The sequence below is a fragment of the Harmonia axyridis genome, chromosome 5 (genome assembly GCF_914767665.1).
Source record: "Harmonia axyridis chromosome 5, icHarAxyr1.1, whole genome shotgun sequence".
In the NCBI taxonomy this organism is placed as follows: Eukaryota; Metazoa; Arthropoda; class Insecta; order Coleoptera; family Coccinellidae; genus Harmonia; species Harmonia axyridis.
This window is the reverse complement of record NC_059505.1, coordinates 21,888,052-21,900,287: the sequence shown is the minus strand read 5'-3', so window position 1 is coordinate 21,900,287 and position 12,236 is coordinate 21,888,052. Positions and strand designations below refer to the sequence as shown.

General features: G+C 36.6%; 1 protein-coding gene across 1 annotated transcript in view; it reads right to left on the bottom strand.

Annotated features, from left to right (window-relative positions):
• Window positions 1–516: 516 nt before the first annotated feature.
• Window positions 517–12,236, bottom strand: part of LOC123681081 (sugar transporter ERD6-like 7) — a 47,552-nt gene continuing 35,832 nt past the window's right edge. Inside the window, exon 2 of the mRNA XM_045619292.1 lies at window positions 517–2,379. Within this exon, the coding sequence (XP_045475248.1) occupies window positions 1,016–2,379 (1,364 nt within the window). The 3' untranslated portion in view covers window positions 517–1,015. The remainder of the gene's footprint in view (window positions 2,380–12,236) is intronic.

Sequence of the window (12,236 nt, the reverse complement as noted above, 5' to 3'; positions counted from 1 at the left end):
CCTCCACTCTTTTCAAGTAATTTTTCCAACGCTTTAATCAGTGGCTGGTCAGAGGCATTCACAGAGACATTCAGTTGATCTTCAAGCTTTTCTTCTAAGAAGATATCCTCAAACTGAAGATTACCACCTTCATCCAAATAGGTAGCAGCCAAATCCTCGTTTAAATTAATCCATACCCTTCTAATTTGGTTTCTCTTGGAAATTGAATTTTTAACCTTATTATAAGCTGAAGTTTTTATTACTTGTGTATGTAAACTAGCTCTTTGATACATATCGGGTATTGCATAATTACGGCCATTAGTAGTTCCAATAGAAGTTATGCAAAGCACATTAGTTTTGGAATCTTCTACACATATCTTAAAATCAAACCGTAGCTTGTCCATGTTTGTGATATCAACAAGAATGTTATTTTATAATGTTATATCCCAAAAAAACAACTGTTTTTGAATAATCAATTGAAGTGTTTCTCTGAAATTAAAGAAACAACATTCTAAGTTAATTATTCAATCAATTCAATTCAACATTCAAATTCTCTTTAATTCAAAATTCAATTATTTCTATCACTTTGGCATACAATGTAACTTGATAACATACAAAAGTCTCCTTACATATTTATTAAAATATATTGAAAATCATGATGATTCATCTTCTTAACATATCTAATTACCTATTCGTTTGAAAACCAGTTGACATCAGTAAAAAAACATGGGCTGGCAGGTTTCTCAGGAAGTTTTTTTCTCGTGGTTAAATTAATTTGAGGTTAACATATTAAATGGAATCGTTTCTATGTGAAAAGGAAAAATTGTTCAACATCACATATGGCATATCGCTCGTTCACTAAAATTTGACCTTTTCATCAAGAGTTATACATAGAGATTCCTAATATACTAGGGAAAAAATCTTTTCAAAATTTTTCATCGAATACTTCTCACTTCCTGTTTATTGATAAATGAATGGAAATTAAGATAAGATATTTTCTAATCTTCAGAGCTAGTTATGATTCATCAAAAATATCTCATTGGTTTGCTAATACTTCTTGTATTTCAATTAATGTTCTTCCTCTTGTCTCTGGCACGAAAAATATTACAAAAATTATCGCCAATGCATTTACTGCAGTCAGTATATAAAATGTCATATAATTTCCAATTGATACTAAAGCCAAAGGAAAAGCATAAGTAATAAGAAAGGAAGTAACCCAACATGCAACAATAGCAATTCCACTTCCTATTGCCCTAATTTCCGGAGACAGCAATTCATGCATCATCATATACGGGATGGATCCGTAAGCCATTGTAAACGATAGTATGAACAATGCAGCACAAATTACCGGTATGAATTCAAAACTTGAAACATTGTATTTCAAGTGTTGAAAGTGAAAGAACACGGAAAGAACACAAAGGCCAAGCATCATGCCAATGGAAGATAGTATAAGGAAAAACTTTCTACCAGCTTTCTCTATAAGGACCATCCCTAAATAGCCTCCAACAAATTGGAGAGCACCCATTATGATAGCTCCAAGACTGGGATCGACACCAGCATCTGCTTCAGCAAAAATTTGTTCTGTATAAAAAGTGATAGCATTTATTCCACACATTTGCTGGAAAATCAACATTCCTAAAACAGCAACCATAGCGTTTCTGTTAGGTTTGTTAGAAACTATGTCTGTAATACTACCCGAATTGTTGGAACTCTTCTTCACTTCTTGTCTTATGATTTCCATCTCACCATTTATATCATAACCTCGCTTATTTCCTCTGAACCGAATGAGACTTTTTTCAGCTTCGTTAATTTTTCTAACTTTGACCAAATGAACGTGAGATTCTGGCATCAACGGAAAAGTTATAAGTAGAATTATTGGGAAAATGGCAAGGATAAGGGACATCGTCACATAATCCGTTATTGCACCTACAACAAAAGTTACGAAAATGCCAAGACTGAGAAATATTTGAAAATATGATGACAATGTAGCTCTTAGGGAGTTTTCAGCAATTTCCCCTACATACATGGGTGCCACAACGCATATTGCACCTAAACCCATGCCACTAAAAAATCTCGCTATCAAAAGTGTCGTAACATTTTTCGCAATAACAATGAGGAACCACCCTAAAAGAAAGGAGAAGGCTGACAGGTAAATAGCCATTTTTCTTCCCCATTTATCGGCGATGTAACCAGTAGGAATGGCGTAAATCAGTGCTCCTAAATTCAGAACAGAGCCAAGCAGAGCTTCTTCCTTTTTCGTCAATCGTATCCCATTCCTTGTGATGTTTTTCATGATATCGTCTTCTGTCGTTGAGTTGAGCGATTTTGGAATTCCCAATTCGCTAATGGCTGGAGATGACCATGCGAGCACCGTTCCAGCACTGAGTGCTGCGAAGCAAACTGAAAAAAATTGTATAAATTGAATTATTTTATCGAAAAACATGAAGTTACAATTTTTTATTCAATATTTTAATGAATGATAGCAATAATTTGAACCATAGAAACACTTGAATAATCAAGCAAGTACTTCAGATTTCCACCAATTGAATTTTTTTTCATACCGCTAAAACTAAAAAAAAAGTAAATTTCATGATATCGCTGAAAAAAATAAAAAAATTGTAAATATACAGGGCGATTCACCGCGATCGCTTATTAGACTTTTATGGAAAATTAGTCATAATTTTGTGCCGAAAATTTGCATATTCTGGTTTGAGACGATGATCTTTCTCCCTAAAATATGATCTGATCTCTATAACTTCCACTTTTGTTTAGGTTATAGCATAGTATAAAGAATGGATAGTAAGCCAACCTCCATTTGACTGCAAGGAACTTCTGAGCGGGGGTCGCTACTGTAGTCTGACAAGAAGATATTACAGGTTGCGATCACTATTGAATACCCAAAGTGGAGAAGTACCTCGATAGCAGATGGCGCTGAACCATAACCTATAGATGGCGCAGAAATAATACGATAATCATTCATTGGCGTGGTCGAAAAATGGTCGCATAAAGGTACCATTCCGATCTCGGCAGTCGCGACCCAGCAGTCGCTGCCCGGCAGCCGCAGCTGTGGTCGCGGCATACCGCTCGTAGGTATTTACATGCAACGCTTTCCGATACAAGCGACTCTGCAGCGCGGCTGGGGGGCGTGTCCTGCACGCGCCACGGCAGCGCCGCCGAGCCGCTTCGAAAGCAGTATAGCAGCGCTGCCCGCTCTTTACAATAGTAAACATGGCTTTGTTTACAGATGAAAATGAAGAGGTTTTAATCGAATTAATATCTAAAAATCCGCCGCTTTTCGATTCCAGACTCGCAGCCTATAAGGACAATATTGTTCGTGAGAATATATGGGAGCATATTGCTACTAAACTCAAAAAAAAAAGTAAGTACCTACTTATATATATTATTATTGAAAAATTGTTCATAAATAATATAAATACATATTAACCACAAATCAACCTTGCTGTGCATCGTAGTCCATAGCTACCTTTTTTCTTTGGTTGAATATCGTTTTCAATTAAACTAAGAACAAATTTAAATTGTCGTTTTATTAGGATGTTGTAGCTACCTTCATCAACTCTAGATGTATATAATGAATCGATTTTTTTCCTCTGCTCAGATGCAAGCAGGAGCAACATTATTTCATCATCCTCTTCTTCATCCTCCATCAATCGTTGCAGGAGTTCCCGTTTTCGTTTATTCAAGTTGTCAGACATAGTTCGGTTTGTAAACGCACAATTGTTCACAATGACTTCTGCTTCACTACTGCACTTGGCAGTCGGCCGCGGTCGCTGCTATCCGTAAGCTCGTGGCAGCGCTGCACAGCAGTGGCAATGGGCAGCGGCTGCCGGCCGCGACTGCCGGGTCGCGACTGCTGAGATCGGAATGCTACCTTAACATTGCCAACAATTTTTATGATTATTGAGTTAACGCTTGAGGAAATGGTTTGGGTATGAAACTATAATTGTTGAAAGTGTGATATACAAGATATTTGTTTTTATTGATCAAAATATGATTCAGGATTATCCTTGAAAAAATCTCATCTTTATATCATAATATTAATCTTCATATTACTATAGAGTATTAGCTATAGTTCTATATATAACAAGTTCAGTCAAAAATTTTTATGATAATCCCCAAACCATTAAACGTTCCGAAGAAATCGAAGCAATTGTAATTCTAGAATATTGAGCTATTTTTCAGATTAGTCTTCAATATTAGTTAATGATATGTATTTTTTGCTTTTTTCACTCACAGAAGGGTAATCCAATCTACCTTTTCTTGTTTCCGTACTGATAATTAACCCATTGTCAAATGCAATTTGTGTTATTGATTTATGGTCTTTGTGAAAATTCTGTTGATTCATAGGTACATTTAACAATATATACCTTTGTAGCATATGGATGTTCAGACGATTGTAATATCGGTATATGTAGAAATCCTGACTATCAGTAGGTACCTTCGAAGCAACAAATAATGTCATCCACATACCTGTACCAATAAATACAATTTTTACTTGAAGGGTGTTCTGAATAATCCATGAATATTTCAGCTAAAAGCTAACTGAAAATAATTCTGTTCTAGACAAACCTATTTCTAGTCGAACTGCCGCTCTAGGCACAAACCCAAGTAAGAATATGATAACACTCACTTTGCAAATACTATCTATCTAACTGGGAAATAAAAAGGTCTAAATTGTTCTTAAAGAAATTTACACTACCACTGTTCGCCACTACTGAGGAAAGCCGGTTCCTGGCATGAAAAACCCGAATTTTCTCGCTGCGAAATGCAAATTTTCGCGGTAGAGTTTGAACTGGAGACCTCGTAGACGCTGATCGGAATTGAGTTGATATAATCTTGACATATCAACACCAAACAGTCCCCTCAAGGCTCTTTATGTTGTTATTAGGTCACCACGCATGCGACGATCTTCAAAACGGGATAGATCCATCATTAGCAGCCGATCTTCGTAACTTGGACGATCGGCGGCAAACGCCATCCTTGTGACCCGCCTCTGGACCTTCTCCAAAGCAGTTCCATCACCTAACAGTCTCGCATCCCAGGCAGGTCCAGCATATTCTAATATAGGACAATGGCCATTTCACATCTGGGCAGTTAAAGTCCCTGACAATAAGCAAAGGAGCACTGGAATCCGATAAAGTTCTTATATAATAAAATACGCAGTTGTCGTATTGTGATGGACGGGGTCTGTAGATGCAGTCTTATTTCAGTGGAATAGTTGTACTACTAACAGAAAGAAAAACATTGTCAATTCCTGGTGTTGGTAAAGAATTTGTTGTGATAGCGAAATTGGAGCCTATGGAGGAATGAACGTAAATACAAACTCCACCATGACCCACTGCAGTGAAACTGTCACATCTGAAGATGGAATACTCGGGAATAGCATATAGGGCGTCAGGAATGGTAGGCCGGAGTCAAGTCTCCGTGATAAATATAAGATGGGGCCTATTAACATTCACAATCCTTGTAACAACCTGCGGGTTATGAAATCCTATCTTTCAAGAATCAGCACCAAGACTGACAGTGTTAACGATGAATTTCGAAGAGTTACACGCCACTCAATCGACACACAGACCGAGAAAAGCAGAAACCCCTTCTCCACTACCGGAAGAAACAATCCCACGCACGATAATATTATTCGAGCCTTTCATTCTCTTCAATATCTCGGATGTTGATGTACCGTTACTAAAGGTGGCACCGGGTGATTCCTCCAATTCATCCAAACCTTCAGACAAAACCACAATCCTGGAATTCTGAGTCACAAAAAGAAGTGAGGTTCTGAATTTTAGCCGTATTTTTCTCGATCGAATCTTTGTGTACCAAAAATGTATTCGAATGTAGCTCCAGCGCCTCCAGCGTTTCATTGATTGAGTCAAACTTAGTTTGAAGTACAGTCTGAGCTGTTTTGATTTCACCAATATCAGCGGTAATGTTAGACTGAAATTTTTTTAGCGCATTTAAATCGTGGAACGAAATAGTGGAGGAAAAACTACTCTTATCAATTAATCTTCGAATTATTTTGAATGAGATATGTCAAACTTAATACATCAGATGATATTGAAGCAATGGCCAGCATAAGATATTTTTATTGCAATCGGTTGATCCAGACTCTGAGCAGAGCCGGAAAGAATTCCAGCCAGAAGGCTGGAACAAGAATAGCTACGGAGTCTACTCTTCGCCACGTAGGACTGACATTTCCATTGATTTTGAGAGGTTTTCAAGTATTTCAGATCAATTACATTCAAACTACTGCATGTCACATGGAAAATTTTTTTGCAAGCACAGCATTTCAAAGAATCCGTGTCGGCAACAGAGCCGGAGCATGATGAGCAGACTGGCATTTCGAATGAATAAGCAAACAAAATGCACTTTAGGAAGTATTCAATCGAATTGGGAATAAAGACCGAAAACAGAAATAAGAACAAAGGTTACTCGCTTCACTCTCACAGGTCTATATGAGAGACTTTTAAAAAGACGAAGACAGGTAGGTCGCGGACTAGAAGGACAAAGGTGAATTTGGGAAAGAAACACAAGAAAATAACTTCTCTTTCGTTATGTATGTAGTACTTCGCAACTCAATTGAAAGATGAAAACCATCAAAACGTGCCCCTTTCAGGTTTATTCTATTACTGAACAAATAAGAACAGTGTTGATCTGAACGTCGCGAAAACTGGTTTCAAGTATGTTTGAAATGGTGGGGGACACGGAAATGCGCAACAAAACCAGATTAATAAGCATACAAGAGTGTCGCAAGTATCAAAATCTTGTATAGATCATATATTTTTGAAGTCTAAAATAAATAGAGAAAATTTTAATGCAGCAATAATCCAAACCACTGTAACTGATAACTATACTGTATTCGCACAATACTGTTCCGGTGGTAAATTGGTAGGAGAAGACAAAGGGCTGCAAAATGCAAGACGTTACATTGATTAGGTATGATAATTGGAGGAATAATCTACTTACACCAAATTGGGATAGCTTTTACAACACGCGTGAAGTTAATGAGGACTCTTTTGTCGAAATTTTGAAAGAAAAAATTTAAACAATACCAAGAAAGTTTATATTGAACACACACAAAAAAACTTACTCCTTGGATAATAGCTGGTTTAGTAAACTCTATAAATCACAAAAAAAGATTATACAAAGACATGATAAAAAATCCGCATAGTATTGAAAAATTAAAGTTGTTCAAAAAATTCAAAATTGAACTCAAAATTCTCATCACCGAAGCAAAAAGAAAATATTATCGAGCCCAAATAGACGGAAACAAAAATAGCTCACGAGGCCTGTGGAAAGTAATTAATGAAAACAACAAAAAAACGAAAAAAAGGATTGATAAAATTAAAATAAAAGTATAAAAAGAGATAAAATTATAAGTACTAAAGATGATATTGCAAATGAATTCAATAAATATTTCTCAGAAATAGGGGCTAAGTTGGGAAATGAAACTTCAAATAAAAATGTAGATTACCAACCAAAACATAAAAAGAGTAACATGAGTTCTATTGTCCTTTTAAGTATAGATGAGACCGAGGTATTAAATGTGATTGAAGATCTGAAGAAATCAGATTCAGGACATGACGGTATCGATGCTAAGACATTAAATGAAATAGAACATACCATAAAACATCAATTGGTTCATCTAATAAACAAAAGTATTGAAGAAGGCATTTTTCCGGATATTATGAAAGCCTCAATTGTGGTTCCCTTGTATAAATCTTCAAGTAGGACTGAACTAATAAACTACAGGCCCATATCCTTGACTACAGCATTATCAAAAATATTTGAGAAAATATTGAAGAAAAGATTATGTGACTTTTTGAATAAATATAAACTGCTTTCGAAAAACCAATTTGGCTTCCAAAAACGGAAATCTGCACAAGATGCTATAGCCCAGTTAGTTTCAAAAATTTCTGACGGAATTGATAATAACATTCCTAATATGTGTATTTTTGTGGATATAAAAAAGGCCTTCGATACAGTTATCACAAACTGCTATTAGTAAAATTGGAAGATGTGGGTTGCAGAGGGGTGGCTTACAATTTGCTAGAAAGTTATCTGTCAAATAGGAAACAAGTGGTCAGAATAGATAATGTAATTAGTGAAGAAAGAATAGTAACATGTGGGGTACCCCAAGGTACAGTACTGAGGCCTACTTGGGAAGCATTGAAATCCAAATCTCTTAGAAATTTTACCATCATTCTAGATTATTTTACAGTAAATGAGCTAACTTTAAATTATGACAAAACTAGATACATGCTATTCACAAGCAAGAAGAAGAAATTTCCAAATTTTGAAAGTCTGAAGGTGGGAAATACTGAAATATTCAAAACAGATGACATTGAATACTTGGGGGTTCACATTGATAATCACTTACGATGGGAAATACAATCAGATTATATGGTTAAAAAATTACGACAACTGCTACCTGTGTTCAGAATGTTGAGAGATATATGTGAAATGAAAGAGCTCAGGCGAGTATATTACGCGTTGGTAGAACCACATTTTAATTATGGCATTTTGAGTTGGGGCGGCCTGGCGGATTTTTATTGTAGACCCCTTGAAGTTATTACAAAAATTGATTTTGAAAGTAATATATAGAAAAAATATGACTTACCCTACTGATATTCTGTATGAACGACCACAGATAAAATCTAGACATGAGATCAGGGGAAATCCAGTACAGCGACCGCAAGTCGGAAAGACATTGAGATTGCGAACTTTTACCTACCTTGCACCGGTTTTATATAGCATCTTACTTTCAAACTTGTTACAAAAGTCCCTGGCGGACCCCACAACGATACCAGACTTCTTCACCCTTGGGATAACATACCTTATACCGAAAGATGGAGATCTTAAGGATCCGAAAAACTATCGCCCAATCACATGCTTATCTTCAGTCTATAAAATACTAACTGCAGTGCTCACCAAGAATAAAAGTAGACACCTTAGGATCAACAACCTTATGGCACATGAGCAGAATGGGTATCGAATAAAAACTAAAGGCTGCAAAGAACTGCTAGCCATCGATTCTATAGTGACTAGACAAGCACAAAGAAAACTCTGGAATATTTCGGTGGCATGGGTGGACTATCGTAAAGTCTTTGATTCGGTACCTCACTCCTGGCTTATCAAGATCTTGGAAATGCATGGAACCAACGAGCAAGTGATTGATCTCTTGGAATATCTCATGAAAATCTGGAGAACGTCTATTCAGGCACGCAATGATATACGACTGGTCGAACTGGAGGAAATTCACATCAACCGTGGGATATTTCAGAGAGATACACTGAGTACCATTTGATTCTGCCTTGCTCTGAACCCCCTCAGTTTGCTGCTGAACAACACCAAATAATCAATAAGTAGTAATTACACATCAGTAAGCAAAGGAATACGCGAATCACACATCAGTTGTAAAAAGAAGAACAATTCTACCGTGTAATGTCATATTTCTATGATCATATTTTTAACCTTTTTTGTGAGCTCGATGTAGAGCATTATTATTAAAAGCAGACCTCTTAGTGTAAGTACATATATTGTTATTCATTATCAGTTATACTTGTGTTCAATATTAGTTTCATTGATTATATTACATAGTTAAAACAGTTCCGCTGTGTTATTCTTAACCCATCGATTATAGGTTATGGGCCCAGAGTTGTGTAGTGTAGTCTGAATAGTGAAATTTTAATTGTCTTGAACGTGTGAAAGTAATCTGGTGTAAATTGAAGAATTGAAATGGCGTGTTCAACAATATCCAACATTCGTCCATTTGATGGTAGCAATTTCGAGAATTGGAGATACCGTGTAGAGAGAGTACTTGAGAGGAATGGAGTTTTAATAATGTTGAAGAAAGAACGTCCAATTGATGAAAGCAAAATTAATGCATTCGATAAGGATGATGCCAAGGCACGTGACATTATTGTACAGTGTATAGATGACTCTGTACTGGAATTAATCAAATGCAAAACAACAGCCAAGGATATGATGGAAACATTACAGGCCACCTATGTAAGGAAAAGTTTAACTTCACGAATAGTTTTACAGAAACGTTTGAGAAATATGACATTCGATGGAAACAGTTCTTTGAATAGTTATATTATCGAATTTGATAAAGTTGTTTCTGAACTGAGGAATATGGGAGGATCTGTCGACAATGAAGAGTATGTATCCCAACTCCTTGCCTCAATGCCAGATGAGTATCAGTCGGTGATTACATCCATTGATATCCTCTTAACATCAAATCCAGAAATTGTCTCTGAAGATTTTGTCAAAGGAAAGCTGCTTTCCGAAGAAGAAAGGATGATGAAATCAACTGTGAAAAGTGAAGTCAGTGGTAATGCATTTTACACGAACAGAAAGTTTCAGAACAGAAACAAGAATGCGTTCAATAACGGAGCCAAACCGAAGCAAAGGTATGAAAACAATAGGAATTCAAATAACCAACAGAGAGAGAATGCTGTTAAGTGTTGGTTATGCAAAGCTGTGGGACATAAACGTTCTGAGTGTCGTCAGCGTAATAATAATAGATCAAACGCATATATGGCCTCAAGTTCAAGTTCTGATTATAATCGGGACATAGCCTTTATGTCAGATAATAAGGCTGTTGAATGTCAACCAGATGTCACAGAACAAGGTTATGATTATGTTTTCGCTGGAAATGTAGAAACAGAAAACGAAATTATTATGGTAATAGATTCAGGTGCATCAAATCACTTAATAAAAGCTGATTTTGGAGACTTCTGCAAAAATGTAAAGAAGGTTTCTCATTCGATAAGCGTTGCAAAGGAAGGAGAAACTGTAAAGGCAACAACTGCAGGTGACTTGTCCCTTATTACCGAAAATAATGTGCCGATTACATTATGTGATGTATTGGTGTGTGACAAACTATTTTATAACCTACTTTCAGTTCGAAAAATGGTAGAGGCAGGAATGAAAGTTGAGTTCCAGGAGAAGGTAGTAAACGTGTGGAAAAATGGAGAGATAATTCTACAAGGTAAACGTGCTGGAAACCTATTCATTTTAAAACTACAAATTCGACAAACCTATGAAGCTAACTTAACAAAAAATTCAGATGACCTATGGCATAGAAGAATGGGACATTCATTCAAATTCCCCGTTAATAGTGTGTGCGAGGTATGCCTGAAGGGAAAGCAATCAAATAAAAAATCTATGAAATGTGTACCCGAGGAGAGAAAGCCAAAAAGATTATTGGAGTGTGTTTCGTCCGATGTCTGTGGAAAGATAAGTCCTCCGACACATGACGGATATGAATATTTTGTATCTTTTATAGACCATTTTAGTCATTTTTCTATTATATATTTGATGAAGAGGAAAAATGAGGTAGAGTCGTGTTTGAAGAAATATGTTGCTTTGACTGAGAGTATGTTCAACACAAGAATATCAAAACTTCGATGCGATAATGGTGGAGAATATGTTTCTGCTAGTATACGAAAGTTTTGCTCGGAGAAAGGTATTGAACTTGTGTATACAGTTCCCCGTAACCCTCACCAAAACGGGGTTGCCGAACGCTTCAATCGTACAGTGATGGATAAGGCAAGATGTATGATTTTCGATTCAAGTTTCCATAAGCAGATGTGGGGTGAAGCTGTTTTAACTGCTACGTACCTTATTAATCGAATACCAACTTCAGTACTCCCAGATAACATGACACCATCTGAACGATGGTATGGGTATAAAGACGATCTGAAGAAGATTCATATATTTGGATGTACCGCCCATGCCCTGATACCTCCTGAAGATAGAGAAGGAAAGCTGTCGCCACATTCGAAGAAGTTGAAATTAGTTGGTTATTGCAATAATGGATATAGACTATGGGACGAAGAAAAGTGCAAAGTTGTGATGTCTCGTTCAGTGACTTTTGATGAATCAGTGAATTTTGTTAAGTGTGTTACAGGTTCCAATCTGAGTAATGAAGTGGACGATGATGAAACAGAACAATTAAGTGAGGAAGAACTTGAGTCAACATTCGAAGCTACGAGGCCAAAGATCCAGCAATTATCCGAGGGTCAACAGAACTGTCAACCGGAAGTGAGAAGAAGCAGACGAAATCGGGAACTTCCTGCTCATTTCAATGACTTTGAGATGATGATGGCACTATCCGCAGGAAACATCCCATCTGAGGTACCCCAATCATATGAGGAAGCAATCGTAAGTGAAGAATGGAAATCTGCAATAGATGCCGAATTGAAATCAATGGTGGTTAACAAAACGTGGGA